The 22,893-nt window shown below is 40.0% G+C and overlaps 1 protein-coding gene across 1 annotated transcript in view; it reads left to right on the top strand.

Annotated features, from left to right (window-relative positions):
- LOC120518528 (rhodopsin kinase grk7-a-like) overlaps window positions 1–22,893 on the top strand; it is a 48,162-nt gene that overhangs the window by 20,694 nt on the left and 4,575 nt on the right. Inside the window, exon 3 of the mRNA XM_039741375.1 lies at window positions 3,999–4,270. Coding sequence (XP_039597309.1) covers window positions 3,999–4,270 — 272 coding nt within the window. The remainder of the gene's footprint in view (window positions 1–3,998; window positions 4,271–22,893) is intronic.

Below are 22,893 nucleotides of genomic sequence, written 5' to 3' on the forward strand. Positions count from 1 at the left end.
CGCAGGTGGAGGGTCTCAGTTGAGAAATTATTTTATATAAATCAGGTGAAAGAATTTAATTTGTTTATAATGGAGTACAGGGGTTTGAGAGGATCAGTGTTGGGAAGATAGACCGTATTTACTTGTGTACCGCATGCCCTCGTGAAAGATGCGCACCCTAATTTTTATGAAGAAAATCACGAAAATCGTTTTTCCCCGTGTACGCCGCGCGTTGTGATTGTATAGAAAGCTTTTAGAGAGCGATCGAGAGAGAGCATGAGAGTGCAAGCAAGCGAGAGAGAGAGAGAGTGTGAGTGCGCGAGCCCAAGCAGAAGAAGTAAACATTACAGAATTACATTTCCTCGTGTATGATGTGCACCTGATTTTCTAATGCTAATTTTCGGGAATAAATGTGCACGTGGTACACGTGTAAATACGGTGCTATATTATTTCAAATAATATAGCTCAAAGGGAAGGAGCACCAGTTGTTCCTGTAAACTGGAATTAACTGTGGATTACCCAGTCAGGTTGGATCTTTTAGAAAAAAGGGATAAGGATACTGGTGTTAAAAAGGGTCTAGGGATCTGTTTATTGTGGGGTAAAAGAGAGGTGTGTGTCTGTCTAAAACTACCTTATATGTATATACAGTATACTGTATGTGCTGGTTATATTTATGTTCTGCATGTAATTAGGTGTTATTTTATTTTTTTCTCTTTTCTTTGTGTCCGCACTAGGTCAGTTCTATTACAGAGGTGGTTATTCATTAGTATTATTCAATAGTATTCCCAATTACATCTTTATTTATTTATTTGTTTTATTTTCTTTATGTATGATATTCTAAGGGGGAATATAAGTATAATTATGGTTGGATTACTCTGATATATGCACTGCTTATTTCATTGTGTTAATGTAGTCTAGGGGTTTATTTTTTCTTTCCTGATCTATGAAAGTCACCATCAGAAAAGGGGATCAAATTAGACCTCAGGTTCTACCCATTTGCAAACCTATTTTAGAGGTACTCACCACAATGCTGTCTTGCATAAGAGTTTAGATGCTGACGTTTCTCTTCTTGAAGTGATAGCTGCTCCTCAGACTGGGCACAATGCTGTAACATTGCAGAATGGATATCAGTGAGAAGATATTGTCAGTTTCAGCTACACCAAGCGGTAGCGGCTCAACTGTAAATTAAATGAGGCTTTCACAGAGAAGCACTCATTGAGAATTAGGACAGTAAGTTTCAGGTTTGTAAGTTAAAAGAAGTGATCTTAAGATAATTCGTTATTTGAAAGGAAGCCAGTGTCTTGCAGATGGATGGTTAGCTAGCTAGCTAGATAGATAGATAGATAGATAGATAGATAGATAGATAGAGCGAACTGTATTTGTTCCTAGGGCAAAATTTGGCTCTTTAAATAAATAAATACATAAATAAAATTTATTTAATCTAATCTAATCTAAGAGACAGATAAATATATATATACAAGGTGAGTCAAAATGATGTTAACATTTGAATGGCGGAAACAATTTATTCACAAAACATTCTTCATAGATGATTTGCAGGAATGTCAACCTGTTCACCATCATGTTCAACACATGTATCATATGTGGCACAAAAATTGTATATCAGTATATATATATATATATATATATATATATATATATATATATATATATATATATATATATATATATATATATATATATATATATATATTGCAGTACCATTAGTGTTAACATAATTTTGACTCACCCTATATATATATATATATATATATATATATATATATATATATATATATATATATATATATATATATACAGTGGGTACGGAAAGTATTCAGACCCCCTTCAATTTTTCACTCTTTGTCATATTGCAGCCATTTGCTAAAATCATTTAAATTAATTAATGTACACACAGCACCCCATATTGACAGACAAAAAAAGAATTTTTTGAAATTGTTGCAGATTTATTAAAAAAGAAAAACTGAAATATCACATGGTCCTAAGTATTTGGACCCTTTGCTGTGACACTCATATATTTAATTTGGGTGCTTTCCATTTCTTCTGATCATCCTTGAGATCACCTTCATTTGAGTCCAGCTGTGTTTGATTATACTGATTGGACTTGATTAGGAAAGCCACACACCTGTCTATATAAGACCTTACAGCTCACAATGCATGTCATGTAAAATGACAAGAGAATCATGAGGTCAAAGGAACTGCCTGAAGAGCTCAGAGACAGAATTGTGGCAAGGCACAGATCTGGCCAAGGTTACAAAATATTTCTGCTGCACTTAAGGTTCCCAAGAGCACAGTGGCCTCCATAATCCTTAAATGGAAGACATCTGGGACAACCAGAACCCTTCCTATAGCTGGCCGTCCGGCCAAGCTTAGCTACCAGGGGAGAAGAGCCTTGGTGAGAGAGGTAAAGAAGAACCCAAAGATCACTTTGGCTGAGCTCCAGAGATGCAGTCAGGAGATGGGAGAAAGTTGTAGAAAGTCAACCATCACTGCAGCCCTCCACCAGTCAGGGCTTTATGGCAGAGTGGCCTGTCGAAGCCTCTCCTCAGTGCAAGACACATGACAGCCCGCATGGAGTTTGCTAAAAGACACCTGAAGGACTCTGAGATGGTGAGAAATAAGATTCTCTGGTCTGATGAGACCAAGATAGAACTTTTTGGCATTAATTCTAAGCGGTATGTGTGGAGACAACCAGGCACTGCTCATCACTTGTCCAATACAGTCCCCACAGTGAAGCATGGTGGTGGCAGCATCATGCTGTGGGGGTGTTTTTCAGCTGCAGGGACAGGACGACTGGTTGCAATTGAGGGAAAGATGAATGCGGCCAAGTACAGGGATATCCTGGACAAAAACCTTCTCCAGAGTGCTAAGGACCTCAGACTGGGCCGAAGGTTTACCTTCCAACAAGACAATGACCCTAAGCACACAGCTAAAATAACGAAGGAGTGGCTTCACAACAACTCTGTGACTGTTCTTGAATGGCCCAGCCAGAGCCCTGACTTAAACCCAATTGAGCATCTCTGGAGAGACCTAAAAATGGCTGTCCACCAACGTTTACCATCCAACCTGACAGAACTGGAGAGGATCTGCAAGGAGGAATGGCAGAGGATCCCCAAATCCAGGTGTGAAAAACTTGTTGCATTTTTCCCAAGAAGACTCATGGCTGTATTAGCTCAAAAGGGTGCTTCTACTAAATACTGAGCAAAGGGTCTGAATACTTAGGACCATGTGATATTTCAGTTTTTCTTTTTAATAAATCTGCAACAATTTCAAAAATTCTTTTTTTGTCTGTCAATATGGGGTGCTGTGTGTACATTAATGAGGAAAAAATTAATTTAAATGATTTTAGCAAATGGCTGCAATATAACAAAGAGTGAAAAATTGAAGGGGGTTTGAATACTTTCTGTACCCACTGTGTATATATATATATATATATATATATATATATATATATATATATATATATATATATATACACACATATACTGTATACATACACACACATACAAATGTGTAATGACAATAAAGAATTATTGTTGTGCAGATTCCTCAAGGAAAATAAATTCTGTCCTCCTTCAAGAAAATGATCTTGCAATATTACAATATTAGATAATTCATTATCCCAGCATGGTAGCTCTGTTGAACGTAGATGTTCCTCTTGTGCTTGTGTGGATTTTCTCCATGTTCTTGGGTTTCTTCCCGCATCCTAAAGACCTATCAGTCTGGCATAACTGGTACCACTGAACTGAGTAACCGTAGGAGGGTATGTGAGTGGAGTCCCACCCCAAATTTGTTTTTGCCTCCTGCCAAAAGCTGCGGTTCAAATGAAATTGTTGTGCAATTTCAGAAAATGGATTAAGGAATTATTGCTGTATCATTCAGGTAACAATATCACGGAGACTGGATTAAATGGGTTTGATTAAAGATAGATGTGTGTATGGAAAGCATTTAAATCTCACTGCTGCTGGCACATCTGACCACTCATCTTGTTATACTTGCAGGCTGGCACCAATGGCTACATGGCACCTGAGATCCTGAAAGAAGAAAACTATACCTACTCCGTAGACTGGTTTGCCCTGGGTTGCAGTGTTTATGAGATGATTGCAGGGCGGACCCCTTTCAAAGACTTTAAGGAAAAAGTCAGTAAAGATGAGGTAAAAAGGAGAACTCTGGAAGATGATGTCAAGTTTGAACATTGCAACTTTGATGAACCAACCAAGGAAATCTGCAAACTGCTGCTAGCCAAAAAAGTGGAGGATCGTCTGGGAAGCAGGTATGAGTAAGAAACCAATTACAGAAAGAAATCTGAAAAACTTTACATTAGCTAAATATTATCTCTACTAATAAAAGGCAAGCCCTCACTGACTCACTGACTGACTGACTCACTCATCACTAATTCTCCAACTTCCCGTGTAGGTAGAAGGCTGAAATTTGGCAGGCCCATTCCTTACAGCTTACTTACAAAAGTTAAGCAGGTTTCATTTCGAAATTCTAAGTGTAACGGTCATAATGGTCGACAACGTCCGCCATGTTAAACATTCTTATTTATGACCCCATCTTCACGAAATTTGGTAGGCGGCTTCCCTGCACTAACCGAAACCGATGTGCATACTTATTATGGTGGTATGATGCCACTGTCGGCCGCCATATTGAACTTTCCAACGGTCTTTGTTACCTATGGGCCCATCTTCAAGAAATTTGGTATGCGGGTTCCCAACGCTAACTGAATCCTACTTACGTACATATATACGTCCATAACCTGCAGCTCAGTCACCGTGTGAGGCGGCGTTGGGTCCCCTATCCCCACGCCTCCCACGTTGTTGGCTGTCTGCCTATATAAGACCGTCCGTCGCTCCGGTCTCTACATTCCCTTCTTTGCTTCACCACGGTATTCACGTCTCCCTGCTGATAACTGCAGCCTTTTTATTTAATCCACAGCTTCTCCTCTGTTTTATTGTTCGTTTATTATGATTTTATTTATTGTGTAGGTATTTTAGACTTACTTTACATTGTTCAGGTACCCATTTCCTTTATCATTCCAACTGTACCCCCATTAACATGTCTATCGAGGTGATCACCATCGATCAAAGAACTGTCACTTACCGAGTGGTTTCCAATGCCCAGAGATGGCACCGACCTTTTCCATTCTCTTTGTTACATATTGCACGGCCATATCAGGCTCACTCTTGATATTCGGAGGAACATTGTGTCTTATGTATTGAATGACTGGGACAGGTTCAAGGTGTGGACTGATGACGGTACAGGAGATAATTATACTACACAGGAGCACTAGAAGAGTGAAATGCTTAAGCCCTTCACCTATGGTTCTGCATGTGAGTTGATGGCTTCCGCTGAATTGTTCGGTTGTCGCTTTCAAGTGTACCGAAACGGCCAAATATTTTACACCTTTCGACAACCACCAATGCCTCTTAAACATCTTAAATTCACAGGTGACGATTTCAGTAGTGGACACTTTGATGTTTATGAATGTTTAAACTCTCAAAAGCTGGATGCGAAGTTATCAATGAAACCGGTTGTATGCTTACAACACTTGACAGATGCCAAATGTAATTTCAACACAAAACATCCTGCAAATACTAACGTAATTGAAACAAACCATGAAACTCAAACCGATTATGACAGCAGCAATCCAAGCTGTGAGATTTGAGGCAAGATTACTGTTCACATGGCCAACTGTACGTTGCATGCTCAAGAGTAAGCTCAGCGCACAGCTTGGTCATATTACAACCAGAGGGCCGATCTGGCAACATGGCATACAAAGAGATCCTTAACAAATAATTATTGGTATATTTTCCCTCAGTTTAAAAAGGTTTACTTTTCTTCTTAATAAAAATTTTAAGGCAGCACTTCGCCACTGCGAAGCGCGGGTATTTTGCTAGTTTAGTTATAAAGGTAAAACAGAATGGGATGCCCAGTTGTAATGGGAAGTCAAATTATAGTGTGAAGAAGATTTGTATGACAGTCATCTTCAACCTCCATATGGTTTTAAAGGCTGACTGAAACTTTGGGCCTCCAGGGAGACACGACAGATGTGCATGGCTTTTTCAAGCACCACTGAGTAAATCACATTTAGCTTGAAGTAAACAATTTTTCATATCTAAAATTAAGCTTAAAGCATATTGGAGCCATGCTGAAATGGAGTCTGGGAGCCACACAGTATCACCTATCAAGCAATGATCAGGTCTGCTTGCACACGTCTTGAACATTGCCATTCCTACTCTGAATTCATCCCAATTTAGCAATGTGTTTTATATTTTTGGGTCAAGTGAGATTTTTTAAACTGATCATTACAGATTAAGTTAAGTATTATAGTGTTATTATTATAGTGTATAGTGTTGTAATTTAATTATTTAGTATCTTTTAAGTTAAAATAGGACTGGGAACTCCTCTAACATGAAGGTTTGTCGTGTTTACTTAAATTTTCATGCCTTGATGCAGAGAAACATAGAGGTTTTATTAAAGGAGATAAAATGGAGACCACATGACATGACCTTTGGTGGTGACTTTCTGAGGTACAGTAGCTCCACGGGGCAACTTGCTTCTTCTCCACCTTCCTCGTTAACAGCCTACCAGCTCCTTGATTATCAATACTGTATATTATAAGTTACTGTTTACCTTTTGGGGTGTTAAAATGTCATCAGGAGTGAAGGTCCCATTCTGAAGGCTCAAATCCAGAGAAGAAGCCTCTACGTATGATGACAGTCATGCATAAACAGGCTGGTGTATCAAATAAGACCAAATTACTCACCTGTGTGATGCAAATCATAGCAAAACACACAGCAGAACTCCATTTATCACAGTCTTCAAGCGAAGGTTGATACTGTCCAGAATCAATTGAAATAAGTTCAAGATTAGCAAAGGAAGAATTTGTTGGAGTTTGAGATATTAGTAAACACCGTAGGTCATGATGATTAATAGATTAAAACACTGGAGCACTAACCTTGCCGAAGTGGAAGGCAGGAATTGTTGACATAATGTTCACATTCTTAGAATAAAAGAGAATACTCAGAGTTGGGATACAAGTTTAAAAACCTATGACCAGTAACATATAACAAGTGGCTTTGCTCCTGTAGTGGACAGGTTTGATCAGAAGACTTTCTGCATTTACTGCTCAGCGTATTCTACCCTTTCTGGATTTCAGCCCATCCACTGCTCAGTCCATGAAGGCTATGTGATGAAAAGGGCACATGAAGAAGGACTGCAACTGATGACCCAAAGCAAGCTACTGAAGAGTTTGATCCAGGAAAATGGCACACTTCTTCTCTAATATGTATTATCAGACTCTTGTTTCTAGCCTCCTTTTCTCCTTATGTGTCATTGTGATGGATCAAAACCTGGTATGAAGAATCTCACCGTCTATTCTTGTGTCTTTTGACAGCATGGTGCTGTCACATCCTGTTTATACTGCTGCTGTTATTTCATGGGTGCAACATGGGGGCCACAAGGCATGTCTTTTAACATTTACTTCCTACAATATAACTTACTTTCTTTCTTTCGTTCTTTAATGACTAATATTTCAGTTCCATCCTGAAATGTTTGGGGCTTGGAGCGGTAAATCAAGTTATAGAGTCTTGGACAAGAAGTGTCACATCACATTGCAGCAGTAGTCCAAACTGCTGACCAAGGATGTCCCTTGCCTTTTGTATAAAGTGTTATTTCATTGCTACTTTGGCATCTTCCAGTTCCAGGAAATGTGGCAAAGTTATTCTTGTGTCATATTCCACAGACTAAAATACAGATGAATTTGGCAATTTGCATGGAAAAAAAGATTGTTATATTCTGCATTTATTCTCCGACTCTATATTGACTGTCTTTCCCCCCCCAATATAACTGGCCAAAAGTGTATGAAATGTATTTGGGTGTGGATAAGAACACATTTTTGAATCTTATGCTAGCCAAGCTTCCAGTTCCTATCTACACTTGACTTGCTAGCTATGTACATTTGTTACTGGTCTGTGGTTGACTCTTTTCAGCTACTAATCCCCTCCTCCAAGATGTTCTTGTGTTTTTTCTAAAAGCCGTTAATCTCACTCCAGAACTGATTAGTTCTTTTTTTATTTTTCAGTTGCTGGCTACCTGGCTTTCTGATGTGAAACCAGTTTTGCTCATTGATCACAGGATTGCTTTTGTTAAATTTCATAACCCTTTCCCTTTTAACTGAACTTTTTTCCAGAGAACCTATCCCTCCCAAGTCTCTCTACAGATGAAGCAGCCTTGTTGGACTCCCTTCTTACACTGAGTTTAAGGAAGATCTGGACTAGATGAGGTCTGGAAAACTCCCAGATCCTAATAGCTTGGCTCTGCGGCTCCTTTCTGCTTTCTGGAACAGCAGTAATCCTAACAATTTTGAATATTTCTTGACCATTCCAGATTTTTAAAGGTGCCACACAAAGTTGTCCCCTATCTCCTTTACTTTGAACCTGTCAATCAATCGTCTTGTTATCATTCTTTGTTCTCATCATTTGATGACTTCTATTACATCCCCATCCTAAAATGTGGTCAACAGCAACCTCCAACGTTTAACACTTTTATTGGGCCACAGTAGAGCTTATGTTTTGCCAGTGTGACTTATACACAGTGATTTAAATTATTTTGCAGATTCTCTGAGGTCTCACATCTGCTGGAGGGTGTAATTTTGTTTTTCTTTTTCTACTTTTACATTGCATTCGGACTTAGCTGACCACGGAAGCATATTTTTCATGGTCTCCATGTCTCTCACATTCTCTCTGGCAAATGGCAGTTGAGATCTGATGCAAATTTCTTTCCATAGTGGCTTGCATTTCTTTAACTCTCCCACAACCATGGATTGTGACACTCAGGCAATTGTTGTCTTCAGCATCTCAAGGAAGCAAGGCTAATTCTTTTTTTTTTCTAGAATTGCAATCCTTGGGGACTTCCCACCAGACACTCTGCTTTGCATGCCGCCATATTCTGCATAGATTTAAAGTTGTGCCACATTTTCTCTATTTCTTATTGATGTACTTCACTGCTCATTGATACAGATTTTCTTCTGTATCCTTCCATTGAATAGGTCGTTTCATTCACTGTAATCTGAATTCCTCCTGAATGTTTCTTTGTCTTCAAGGCATTAGGATCTGCTGTCCAGCTGTGGAACTCCGAACAGATAGGTGCACTTCACCAAACTTTATTGCATACAAGTGGTCCTCATTCTTCTATGTCTGAAAACTTATACAGTCAGGAATATTCTATTTTTTCCTGCATTCGTTCATTTTTCTCAGCCAAAAACAAGAGGAGAAAAACAGCCACATTTCATATTGAAAGTGTCCAAGCCAGTTTAGACTCAGCAGTTACCCTGTGGTTTCCACCAGCAAAATCAAGGAGGTGGTGATTGACTTTAAGAGAAAGACCACACTGGTATCTGCATTTTAGGGGCTTCAGTGGAGGAGGTCAGCACTCAGCAGCTTTAAATTTTACACAATCATTGTCACTGATGACTTAACATGGACAGAACACATCTCGACTATCACCATGAAGGCTCACCAGCACCTTCACTTTCTTAAATATATGAGGAAGGCCTAAATGTCACACATCTCTACAATGTAGTCTGTCCCCTCTGGCTGCATTACACACTGGTATGGTATTTTGTTTTCGCTCAGGACCACAGAGCACTACTGAAGGTGGTGAAGGTGGCATTATTGATAGACATCAGCCTTCTGCTTCAGGACATACATAAGACATGGTAAACAATAATAACGACTTCAGCCATGGTGTTCAGTCACGTCTCTTTCTCTCTCTATCGTAGCAAACAGTACAGATGATCAGCAGCACTCATCACTCACTAGATTCTTGTACTGTTTTTATCCACAGGTCATAGGGCTGCCTAACAGACAGCCATACTGATAACTGAGTTTTTTGTGTTTCTTATGTTTCTATGTCTTTAGTGTACTGTGTTGTGTCCAGTCTTGCAGGTATTGTATTACTTTCGCTAATCTGAAAGAGGCATCGAAGTAAGAATCTAACTGTACTAAGTACACATGGCAATGAATTTGTAAGCTTGAACTTATCTGGTCACTTTTCCTCCCACTGTGGGCTAGATGTAGGCATTAAACCCTATTCCAGGGTCACTTCCAATCGAGCTTTTAATAATTTCCATGAGAAGGGACCTTCTTATTGGAGGAATCTTCCTGCAAATGCAGTTGGAGGAAATCACTGTCTGAACTACTACAACCTGGACACATCACTCGACTCAAACCTTACTGCCATAAATTGGAATGACTACCCTCACTAGGGTGATCAGTATAGTCAGACCTTCACTAGGAGCTTTATGTGTACAGTCTCCAAGTTACAGCTTTAAATATTCGGGAGAATATTTCAGGTTGACTTTAACAGCTCTGTACATCTTATCTGCACACTGTGAGTCCCAGGTTCAGTAGGTGTGTGCTAAGGGGTGTTCTAGCTGATTTTTTTGTGTCTTTTTTTGTTGTCATCCAGTTCATCATTATGGCTTATCTATTGTGTTAAAGCTTCATGAGGTTCACGTTGTCCTGCAGCAGTGAGGGTAGGTTGTCATATGTAACTTCCTCTTAATCCCAGTCACTTTCTTCTTTCAGTCACTCCTCTCTGTGCAATGAAATGTTTGGCAATATCATATTGTCATTCTGTATCAAAAGAAAACAAAGTATAAATAAGATGAACAATTTATTGTTTTAAGTTTCATATCACCTAGTAGAAGCCATTTATTTATATAAAAAGACATTTATTTAATGTAACTTTCCATAATGAAAAACTATCCCAAATTACTTCACAAGTACAGACCTATACATTCAGTTTTGTTGACACAGTAGGTCAGCTATAGTCACTAGGCTACAACCTGACATGTCACTCACTTGATATTTTGGCCAGTATATATATTTTTCAGTACAAAAATTGGGAGTGGTCTACATTAGACTTTCTCATATACTTAGATACAGTGGTGTGAAAAACTATTTGCCCACTTCCTGATTTCTTATTCTTTCGCATGTTTGTCACACAAAATGTTTCTGATCATCAAACACATTTAACCATTAGTCAAATATAACACAAGTAAACACAAAATGCAGTTTTTAAATGATGGTTTTTATTATTTAGGGAGAAAAAATCAAAACCTACATGGCCCTGTGTGAAAAAGTAATTGCCCCCTTGTTAAAAAATAACCTAACTGTGGTGTATCACACCTGAGTTCAATTTCCGTAGCCACCCCCAGGCCTGATTACTGCCACACCTGTTTCAATCAAGAAATCACTTAAATAGGAGCTGCCTGACACAGAGAAGTAGACCAAAAGCACCTCAAAAGCTAGACATCATGCCAAGATCCAAAGAAATTCAGGAACAAATGAGAACAGAAGTAATTGAGATCTATCAGTCTGGTAAAGGTTATAAAGCAATTTCTAAAGCTTTGGGACTCCAGCGAACCACAGTGAGAGCCATTATCCACAAATGGCAAAAACATGGAACAGTGGTGAACCTTCCCAGGAGTGGCCGGCCGACCAAAATTACCCCAAGAGCGCCGAGACGACTCATCCGAGAGGTCACAAAAGACCCCAGGACAACATCTAAAGAACTGCAGGCCTCACTTGCCTCAATTAAGTTCAGTGTTCATGACTCCACCATAAGAAAGAGACTGGGCAAAAACGGCCTGCATGGCAGATTTCCAAGACGCAAACCACTGTTAAGCAAAAGAACATTAGGGCTTGTCTCAATTTTGCTAAGAAACATCTCAATGATTGCCAAGACTTTTGGGAAAATACCTTGTGGACTGATGAGACAAAAGTTGAACTTTTTGGAAGGCAAATGTCCCATTACATCTGGCGTAAAAGGAACACAGCATTTCAGAAAAGAACATCATACCAACAGTAAAATATGGTGGTGGTAGTGTGATGGTCTGGGGTTATTTTGCTGCTTCAGGACCTGGAAGGCTTGCTGTGATAGATGGAACCATGAATTCTACTGTCTACCAAAAAATCCTGAAGGAGAATGTCTGGCCATCTGTTCGTCAACTCAAGCTGAAGCGATCTTGGGTGCTGCAACAGGACAATGACCCAAAACACACCAGCAAATCCACCTCTGAATGGCTGAAGATAAACAAAATGAAGACTTTGGAGTGGCCTAGTCAAAGTCATGACCTGAATCCAATTGCGATGCTATGGCATGACCTTAAAAAGGCGGTTCATGCTAGAAAACCCTCAAATAAAGCTGAATTACAACAATTCTGCAAAGATGAGTGGGCCAAAATTCCTCCAGAGAACTGTAAAAGACTCATTGCAAGTTATCGCAAAAGCTTGATTGCAGTTATTGCTGCTAAGGGTGGCCCAACCAGTTATTAGGTTCAGGGGGCAATTACTTTTTCACACAGGGCCATGTAGGTTTGGATTTTTTCTCCCTAAATAATAAAAACCATCATTTTAAAAACTGCATTTTGTGTTTACTTGTGTTATATTTGACTAATGGTTAAATGTGTTTGATGATCAGAGACATTTTGTGTGACAAACATGCAAAAGAATAAGAAATCAGGAAGGGGGCAAATAGTTTTTCACACCACTGTATGTGTATGGATATTTGAGGAGTAAATCGCAAGACAATGATTATATTTTTATATTAGCTGTCCCCCATGGCTCTGCCTGCATATTAGTGAAAGAGGACAGTGAGGAGGGCCCTGTCTGGCTCCCCACTCCTGACGTCACATGTCCCCCTCCCCTCAACTCGCAACCTCTATCTCGGATTAGTGCAAATATATCACTCCTGCAAGTGAACTATGAAACTTAGCACGATGAGAGAAGTCGCAAAATCAACCAGAATGTTCAAGCAAATTCTTGAAAAACCCCGATCTAAATCCGTTAAGTAGTTATAATAATAATCATAATACATTTTATTTATATAGCGACTTTCCCATGCTCAAGGCACTTCACAGAGTTTAAGAAAGAATGGCAGTGTATACAGTATATAGCATTGTACTAAACCAGATAAATAAATAAAGAAGAGTGAGATAGTAAATTCAGAGAAAAAAGCCTAACAGAAAACATAACTGATGGTCCAGCACACACACACAGGTTACATGAGCATCTTGACAGAGAGGTAAACTGAAAGAAGGGTAATACAGTCAGGTAGAGCTAAAAGCCTTTCTGAACAGATGAGTTTTGAGTTGTTTTTTAAAAGAATTCATAGAGTCAGCTGATCTAATTAATTCAGCCATCCATCCATTATCCAACCCGCTATATCCTAACTACAGGGTCATGGGGGTCTGCTGGAGCCAATCCCAGTCAACACAGGGTGCAAGGCAGGAAACAAACCCCAGGCAAGGTGCCAGCCCACCGCAGATCTAATTAATTTCAGTAGGTCATTCCAGAGTCTGGGCGCTATACAGCTAAAAGCCCTGTCATCCATGGAGTGTAGATTAGTGTGGGGTACAACAAGATTGCCAGAATCACAGGACCTTAGTGGGCGGACAGGCACATAGTGATGGAGAAGGTCACTGATGTAGTTTGGCACAAGGTCGTTTAAGGCTTTGTAGGTCATTAGCAGAATTTTATATTCAATTCTGTAGGACACAGGGAGCCAGTGAAAGCAAAGCAGGATGGGTGTGATGTGCTCGTTGCTGCTGGTTCGAGTGAGGACTCTTGCAGCCAAGTTTTTAATAAGCTGGAGCTGTGATATACTGTAAGATTAGAAGAGGTTCCTGCCAGTAGGGAATTACAATAATCGATGCAGGATGTGATAAAAGCATGAACAAGTTTCTCAGTGTTAGAAAAGGAGAGGAAGGAGTGAACACAGGATATGCTATGGAGGTGAAGTTAAGAATGTTTCTTAATGTGATTTACGTGGGCAGAATAAGAAAGGGAGGAATCAAAAATGACACCAAGATTCTTTGCAGTAGAGGCAGGTCTGATGAGATCACCGCCAAGATGGACTGGGAAGGAGCTCATTTTATTAAGTTGCATTTTAGTCCCAATTTGCGGGAGTTCAGTTTTGTTGCAATTTAAATTTAAAGAGTTCTGCTCCATCCAGGTTTTAATATCACTGAGGCAAGCTGTGAGCTGAGAAAGCTCTGATGAAGTTCCACTTTTAACACTGAAATAGAGTTGAGTGTCATCTGCATAAAAAATTATAACCCAGTCCAAAGCTACGAATAATATAGCCAAGGGGAAGCATATAAATACAGAAAAGCAGAGGAATGAGGACAAAGCCTGTGGAACTCCTTGTATGACTGGCGCTGTGCTGGACCTGCTGTTGCCAAGACTAACAAACTCTTGCCTATCAGTTAGATAGGACTTGAACCACTGGAGGGCAGTGCCAGAGATACCCAGCATGTTCTCCATTCTGGACAGTAGAATTTCATGTCTGACAGTGTCAAATGCTGCACTAACAGAACAGAGGTCTAACAGAATTAATATACTGGTTTGTCCAGAGTCGGCTGCCATAATCAAATCATTGGTTACTCGTAGCAGAGCAGTTTCACAATTGTGGTGTTCTCTGAAACCAGACTGAAAGGGTTCCATCAAATTATTAGAAGTTAAGTAGTTGGTGAGTGTTTCCTCCCACAGTCCAAAGACACGCAGATTAGGTGCATTGGCAATTCTAAATTGTCCCTAGTATGTGCTTGGTGTGTGTGTGTGTGTGTGTGTGCACCCTGCGGTTGGCTGGCGCCCTGCCCGAGGTTTGTTTCCTGCCTTGCTCCCGGTGTTGGCTGGGATTGGCTCCAGCAGACCCCCGTGACCCTGTAGTTAGGATAAAGCGGGTTGGTTAATGGATGGATGAATGGATAGTTGGTGAGTTGGGAAGCTACAACACGCTCAAGAACTTTTGACAGAAAAGGTAAGTGGGAAATATGCCGAAAATTGTTAAGTCTGTCAGCATCAGAACCAGACGTTTTTAACATTGGGGTTACTAAAGCGATTTTAAAAATGAGTGGCACAGAGCCAGTGTCAAGGGATGAGTTTATTATCGTTGTAACAGTCAGGATTATGGCATGAAGGCAGGATTTAAGTAGTGTGGTGGGGATAGGGTCCAGTACACAAGTAGTCGGCCTCATCTTACAAAGCAGGTCATTAACAAAAGCAGATGTGACTGGTGAGAACTTAGAGAAGGAGCTGGATGGAGTGGGAAAACAGGGAGAGATATAAACAGATGATGTATTTATGTTAGTTGAATTATTTAGATCTTTAATTTTGTTACGGAAAAAGTGGAGGAATTTCTCACAGACTTCAGTAGAAGAGGTAGTTGGGCCAGATGCGGTTTGGAGTAGTTTATTAATTACAGAGAAAAAAACCCTGGGTTATCATGGCCACTTTCTATTATTCTGCCATAATGTTTGTTCTTGGCAGCAGTTAGTGCTTCTCTGTAAGCTCTTTGGTGGTCAGAGAAAGCCTGGATGTGCACGGTGAGGCCAGACTTATGTGACATTCTCTCAAGGCGTCGGCCAGCTGCTTTCATAGATCGCAATTCTGAATTATACCAAGGAGCTGAATGCTTAACACTAGAATTACCAGAACCTACGAAAAAACCCGTAGATCTGTACCACCTTAAATCGCTTCGCACCTCTCCATCAGTGTCTTTTGTCCTTTAAATGTGTTGATAAGCAGCAAGCAGTCTGCTATCACATCCCCCACCGGCGCACAGTTTTCTCAGCTCAAGTCTGTTTACGTGTGTGTCAGTTGCTTGGAGTTGTATAGAGTGAGAAGTCAAGCAAAATGACACCTTTTATAAATACTATATCATTATTTGTAACACTTGCATTTCATGTGTGTTCCGTGTCTACAATGGTCTATGTAAACACATAGTTAAAAAAGAAACGTTTTTCATGTTTTAGTTATAATTGACAAAATGTAGACATGAAGTTTATAATGTGTGAAGCCTGAAGTCCAAATATCAAAGAAACACTTTCACAAAAGGTATAAATATAACAGAACTTTTATTCAAAAATATAATTGCAGAAAAAGAACCCACGTTAGGATGCGACATTGACACGCATTTACTATGACCGCTTTGGTGGCGCGATATCAGCTGTTGACTGGTAATCAAAACTTCATGGTTTCAATCCCCAACGAGTCTGTTTTGAGAAGTGAGCTGCTTTTATTCTAAACTATTTTAGAATAAAAACATACATTTGATTTCAGTCTGTAACAGCCAATGTAAATGTATAATACTTGTAAAGGTTAGCTATGTTTTTTTTTTTATTCAGTTTTCTGACACTGCTGTTTTCACATAAACACGCGCTATAGTTCTGCACTCTACTTGTGACTTTACGCTGTAGAAAGTAAGTAAATAAACCAAGGTAAATAAGTAAATAACATTCGATCTGCCTCTTATATACAAAGTACTGCGACGGCAGCCTACACCTGCAGCTATAGACTCTTCAGTTCGCAAGCGACTTGCCATGCTAGTGCTTACATCTGGACAGTGTATGTGCCCTAAAAAGAAGTCTGACTGCATTCTCGTACCGATGCTTGTGAACTGAAGTGTCTGCATGCACGTTTTGTGGCATTACACATGTATTTTTTGAGCATGCCTCTTGGGGATGTGAAAGCAGGCTGCTTGCTGCTTGCTGCTTATCAACACATTTAAAGGACAAAAGATGCCGATGGAGAGGTGCAAAGCGATTTAAGGTGGGACGGATCTATGAGTTTTTTTGTAGGCTCTGGTAATTCTAGTGTTAAAGGAAACCTCCTTATGTTTTAAATGAGCTGTTTTATCTAATGTTGAACTAAGAGCTGTGTTATAGTGGTCAACAAGACTATCTAGTGTTGATGGAATAAGCGAAGACAGTAAAAGATCAGAAATAGATCCAGAAAGGATAGCGAGACAGATATTTTTAAAGTTTCTGTAAGAAATTTGTCATTTACAGTTAAGAGGAGGGAGAGGTAATGAGACAGTGAAAAGTACTGCTTTATGGTCAGAGAGTCCCATATCAGTGCTGTAAGTGTTGGCAACAGATAATCCAGATGTACAGATCAAATATGTGACCACCAGAGTAGGTGGGAAAATCAACATGTTGTGTCAAGACAAAACAGTCCAGTAAGGATAGGAATTCACTTCTTAGTTTAGATGAGATCAACATCAATATGGATGATGAAATCACCAAGAAGAATGACTCTCTGGGAAAAGGAACTTAGGTGGGTTAATAGTTCAGTCAGATCAGATAAGAAGGATGCATTGTATTTTGGAGGATGATAAAGAACAATGAGTAAGACAGGACCTGATTCCATTATTAGTTTAAGAGCCAGACACTCAAAAGATAATAGACAATCAATTGGGATTCTTTTGATGTTTAATTCCACTCTGACAATTACTGCAAGTCTTCCACCTTCTCTTGAGTTACAAGGCTCTGTGAGGAAGGTGTAACCAGGTGGTGTCGCCTCCGTGACAGATGTAAATTCATTTTTGCCAGTCTCCGTTAAGCACAGCATATCAAGTTCGGTGTGAATGATGAATTCTGACAGCACCAATGCTTTGCCATTAACAGATCTTGAATTAAATTAAATGCAATATTAGTTGATGAGACTTCTTTTTGCACAGAGTCATGACCGGAGTTTATTTTCACATACTGTAAATTTGGCACACTGACACTTCTGTTTTCAGGGCCATGAGTAGGACGGCGTATTCCTGAGCAAATGCTTCTGGTGATCTTTTCATTTGTAGCCCAGCAATGGCGGTGACCTGACCAGTGATGTACATATTTCGGGCCTTGCAAAATACCGGTGTCTTTTAGCATATTCCAGTCAGACAATTTGCTCTGGACAAACTGTTTAATATAAAGGAGTTTTTCATGAGAGTATTTTAGCATGATACTGAGCAATACTTATCTGATAGCAGTGGAGAAGCAGCACAGCACAGCAGAGCCGGTGAGACGGGTGGGTGCGATGGCGCAGATGAGCAGCGATAGCAAAGCAACAGAAAGCATAGCAGGAGGAAGTAGCAGGATTTGGAGGATCCAACATACAGCCATAAACAGGTAAAACTGGGTATTACAGGCGTGATCACCGCAGAGCCACAAGCCAGGTGGGTGTGATCATCAGATCAGTTCTTAGTCATAAAGCACAATAAAATGAATCGAAATGTTCTCAGGTCTCGTCCTGTGATCCACAGATTCAGTTGTTCCCAGTCAAGGTAAATCCATAAAGTCCGTAAAAATTAATCCAAATCCATACAATTTGAGTCAGCTGCATTCACGAACTACATGTACAATAAAGAAATAAAACAAGCATAAAAAAGTGCAGGATTAAGGCAAATTTTACAAAAAGTGTTGTTAACAGGGAGGAGCGTCAGCAGCAAGCATGCGCCAGCGTCCCCTCCTCTGTCACATATGTTCTCTCATTCGCTAGCTAAGTGGATTTAAGGTACTCAGCGTGAGGCTGGCACATGAGTGAGGAGGGTCCTGCCCCCCTTCCCTCTTCTCAGCCAACTGCGTCTCTCTCAGATTCACGCAAATACATCGGTACCACAAGCGAACTATGATACATAGCACAATAACAGAAGTCAAAGTCAACTGGAATGTAAAAGCAAATTATAGAGAAAAACCTGATCTATATCCGTTAAGTAGTTCTCTTGTGAAAAGTGGACAGACAGACAGATGTTGGAATTTATATATATATATATATAGATATTTCTAGAGAGGTTTTCCCCCTGCTTGTTTTGCTCGCCAACACCCCGGCCTGCGCTATGTGTCTTTTAATTTTCACGGATACGCCTCTTTATTGGGAAGAAACACTACTTTTCCCTGATGGCAACACGAATTAGATGATCTACAAGTCTCCGACTTAAAGTTTAAATCCGAACAATATATTCAATCTCTTTTCACTGTTTGGTTATTTCACAGAGTAATAATTTCCGTTTGTTTGTACTAATGCGATCTTTACTATCATTTTTTTGTGACTTTCGAATTTTAGTACTTCCATTATCTCTAACCAGCTCTACATGTGTATGGCACCAACATTTTTTAATTCTTTATGACGTTCTACTTTGTCATCTACTCTTTATCTTTTATGTGCAGGCCACGGACGTGGTTAAATCTCTTGGCGCAAATTGGCGTGAAAGTATCTCTCTGAAAAAGTTTGTCTCATCCCAGGATTTTTTTATTATAATAGGGAGATGTACATTAAAGAACCATCAACTACAACAAATTAAATTAATAATATATTGAACAATTATTATAAAAGTAAAGTTGAATAAATCGGACTCTGCAGCTGCATGAATAAAAAAGTACTACTTCCGGTTAGCAGAAATAGCCCAAAAGTTGACAGAAATCTACTATTTGTACCTAATACTTGTATGTGAAATTTGGTTGACCTAAATGAAAATGTACTCAAGTTATCGTGTTTACATACACATACGCACGCACACACAGACATAATTACAAAAATAATTGAGGTGTGGGAGGTTTCTTCGTATATGAGAGAGTAAAACACTAACCATTCAGCTGGATTTACTCCTAAGGTTTAAGGCAATACTCACAGTTGCTGTAAGTATCAAACACCTGTGGCTAGATGTGGGAATGACAGCTAAGGATGCAGAAAAAAAATTTTGGGTTGAAAACCAGGTCCATCCATCCATTATCCAACCAGGTCTTCTATTTTACTGTCTGGGGGCATCAAGATAAACAGAAATAAACAAAAACAATGCTTGTTGGCGTATGTGCCTTCAGTGGGAATCTCAAAATAAAGACAAAGGTTGCAGTCACACTAGCAGTACTCCATCTGGTGGGTTGCTCTGGCCAGTAATGACACCTCCTGATGCCTGGGATTTTATGATGGCTGTACCAGAACAGGCAGGGTTAAATGCCTTCATGTGGTGGCTTTACGGCATTGTGGGAAAAGGAGGCATCCCCTCATGTCTTGGCGGTTATTATATACCTCAACTGAGCCTGTGAGCAGGTCCTTTGACATGCATGCGTGACACAGCTTATCCCACTAAGCACCCACAGGCCTGACACCTAACTACAGGCAAACACTCCACTTTACCACTGTGCTTCTTTTTCGTGACACTTCTTCTGGCTTTATTTTTCTTCTCGGTTCTTTAGAATGTTTTCCCAGTCACTGCAGAGTGCAGACACACTCTTTGATGAGAGCACTTCAAAGAAATGGCATCAAATCAGTCAGTTACTGTTTCTTCTTACATTTCTGGTAAAACAATGAACTAATGTGTTTGCAGTTTAGTTGTAATATCAGATATTTTAAATTGGGTCAGAACAGAAACAGCAACGAAAAACATGAAGATCCATCAGTGGAGCTGAGAGGGGGCATAATGATGTGCTGTCTCACAGCTTTGGAGTCTTGGCTATGATTCCTACTTCTGTGTGGAGTTAAGAGGTCCTCTCCAAGTCTTGTGAAAACCCCAATTATCTCTAACATCCCAAACATGACAATGTTAGGTTAAGAGGCGGCTCCGCATGAGTGTGCCCTATGGTGGACTGGTGCCCTGTCCATGGCTTGCCTGCCTTTTGCCTGATCCTGCTAGTTTAGGCTCCAGCTCAAGTCAACCCCATCTGTATGAAGCAGGTTTGTTAACAGCTGGACAAATGCTTTAAAGTGACAGCACTTACAGTAAGCTACTCTATTCTGATATCAAATTCTTGGCCCTGCTGCATGTGTCCTTAAACAGGATATCAATGCATTAAAGTATGGAGTTTACTTTGGATGACATGAAATTATAAACAAATAAGGCATGGATTTCACTTACTATGCGATGGAATTTAGAAAAAAATAACATGCAATATAATTAAATAACAAGGGCTATCAAGCTCAACAGTACAAATATTTCAGTGAAGACCTTTTATTTACATAATTTAACCCATTCATGATCTGTCAAAATGGAAAAAGTAGCAAGAAACATGATAAACAGGACCAAGAAATAAAGAGGCAAAATTGCCTCTCTAAGTACTAGCAGACAGAAAACCCAAAATATTAAAGCTTAAACACAAACTCAGACTGTTAATTGCAAACAGTGCCAGTCAAAGCCCATTTGGAGCTCTAGGCAGGGGACGGTGCCCCTTGGTGTCTATAGCAGGTGGTCACTATTACACTTTTTGAGGACCTTGTCCCTCTCAGTGTCTGCTGCATGCACCCCTTCAGTTACATGAATGGTATCCCTCTGTGCACATACCGCGGGATTTACAGAGCAAAAACCCCTTTCATTAACAGCTCCTCTAATGGATCGACCCGCTCACCATTCCAAATTTTTTGGTGTGGGCGCACTGTGCAAGATACCAACCCTTGGTGGCTGCCTATGTCGCTCATACTTAAACCAATCACTATTTCACATTTACAAATTTATGACAGTTGATAATGTGCTGCCTGATGGAGCCACCAGTCTTATGTATTACTTACAGATATGATAGGTTGAGCCACAACCTCAGCCCCTTTGTGTATTATTTTCTATTGTGTTGTGGTATGGAAGACACAAGACATCAGATAGACGAGTCTCTTCTGTTGGTCGTTTTTTTTCCTCTTCATTGCTGCATTATATGCATTACACTTTCGACTGAATGCTCATTGGTCATCAGCTTTCATACACTCACAAGCCCGCCACCACAATTTAAGATGCAGTACGATTTACAGACCATGTAGAGTGGGTGGCTGGGTGTGTCATACTACACAGTTAGCGCTCATGGGAGCACACCGTGACTGCCTCTGACTTGCTCACATACGGTGCTTCCCACAGCAGGAACTTGTTTCAGAAACCAGGGACTTTTTAGAAACTCAAGAACCTTTGTAGCTTTCCCACCGCCGGAACGCAGGCCATTTGTAGTTCCTGGTACTTTTCTTAGATCCTACTCCAGGGACATAAATCTGCCACTGGTGCAAAAACCTTGACTCCCTAAACACATCTGATGTTAGATAAATGCAGCAAAAAGACGTTCCATGACATCCAAAATGTTTGCTGCCAGAACTACCGTAATGCCATCTTTTATGGTGTAACGATAATATCATCACCTCATGGCTTCTCATCATCACAAGGCAGCAATGGGATTACTAACAAAGCAGAGCTTCACAAAACAGCAATTTTGGTGCAATAATGATGAAACATGACAGTAAAAAATAATAGCCACACTGAACTAAAACCATTGCAAAAAGTAAATTCTAGGCGGTCCAAAGCCCTTAGATCTTAACAACTCAAAGCAGTTTAACCCCATTGTAGGTGAACTGCTCCATCAGTATCAGGCTCAAGACAGGACCAGCCGTGGGTGACAAGTGTCAGTCCACCACAAGGCCAACTCATGAGCACAGACACACAGGGCCTTTACCTTGCATGCATGTCTTTGGGATGTGGAAAAAAAACAAAATGTCTAAAGAAAATGACACAGTAGACATGTAAACTGCTCACCAACAGCAACCGAATTTGGAATTAGAACCCAAGACCCTGAATCCGTGAGGCAGTAGTGCCGTCACACTTGTCCATCTTTAATTTATGAGGGTGTTACACTCAGATCAATAAATTTCTTTTTAATGTCATTTTGACAGTAAATGTTAATAATAACAAGAGCCTTACAAAACAATCAAGAAAGCTACATTGGAAGAGCAAAGACCTGGAGAGGGCAGATAGCATCATGCAGAATTCAGCTCCAGTGTCTCACTCTCCATCAGCTTTGTATGCTGGTTTGCACCCACAATTTAAAGGTGGGACTTGAAATATTCCTGATGTGAGGGTGAGGGTGAGTGCCTGGTTTAGCGTAGAATTGCAGTATACCATCAGAGAAGACAATGGCGACCGACCAATTTTCCTTTTCTAATTCTACTTAAAGAGTTATTTTTGTCGATGACGGTTACAAAGTCAGTAACCTTTTATGTCACACTTAATTATAGTCTTAGACTAATGATTAGACCTTTATATAACCCGTGAGTGAATGCTGGATCTGCAAACAGGTCATGCTCATGTGGCTGAGAGGTG

This window comes from Polypterus senegalus, chromosome 1, assembly GCF_016835505.1.
Source record: "Polypterus senegalus isolate Bchr_013 chromosome 1, ASM1683550v1, whole genome shotgun sequence".
In the NCBI taxonomy this organism is placed as follows: domain Eukaryota; kingdom Metazoa; phylum Chordata; class Cladistia; order Polypteriformes; family Polypteridae; genus Polypterus; species Polypterus senegalus.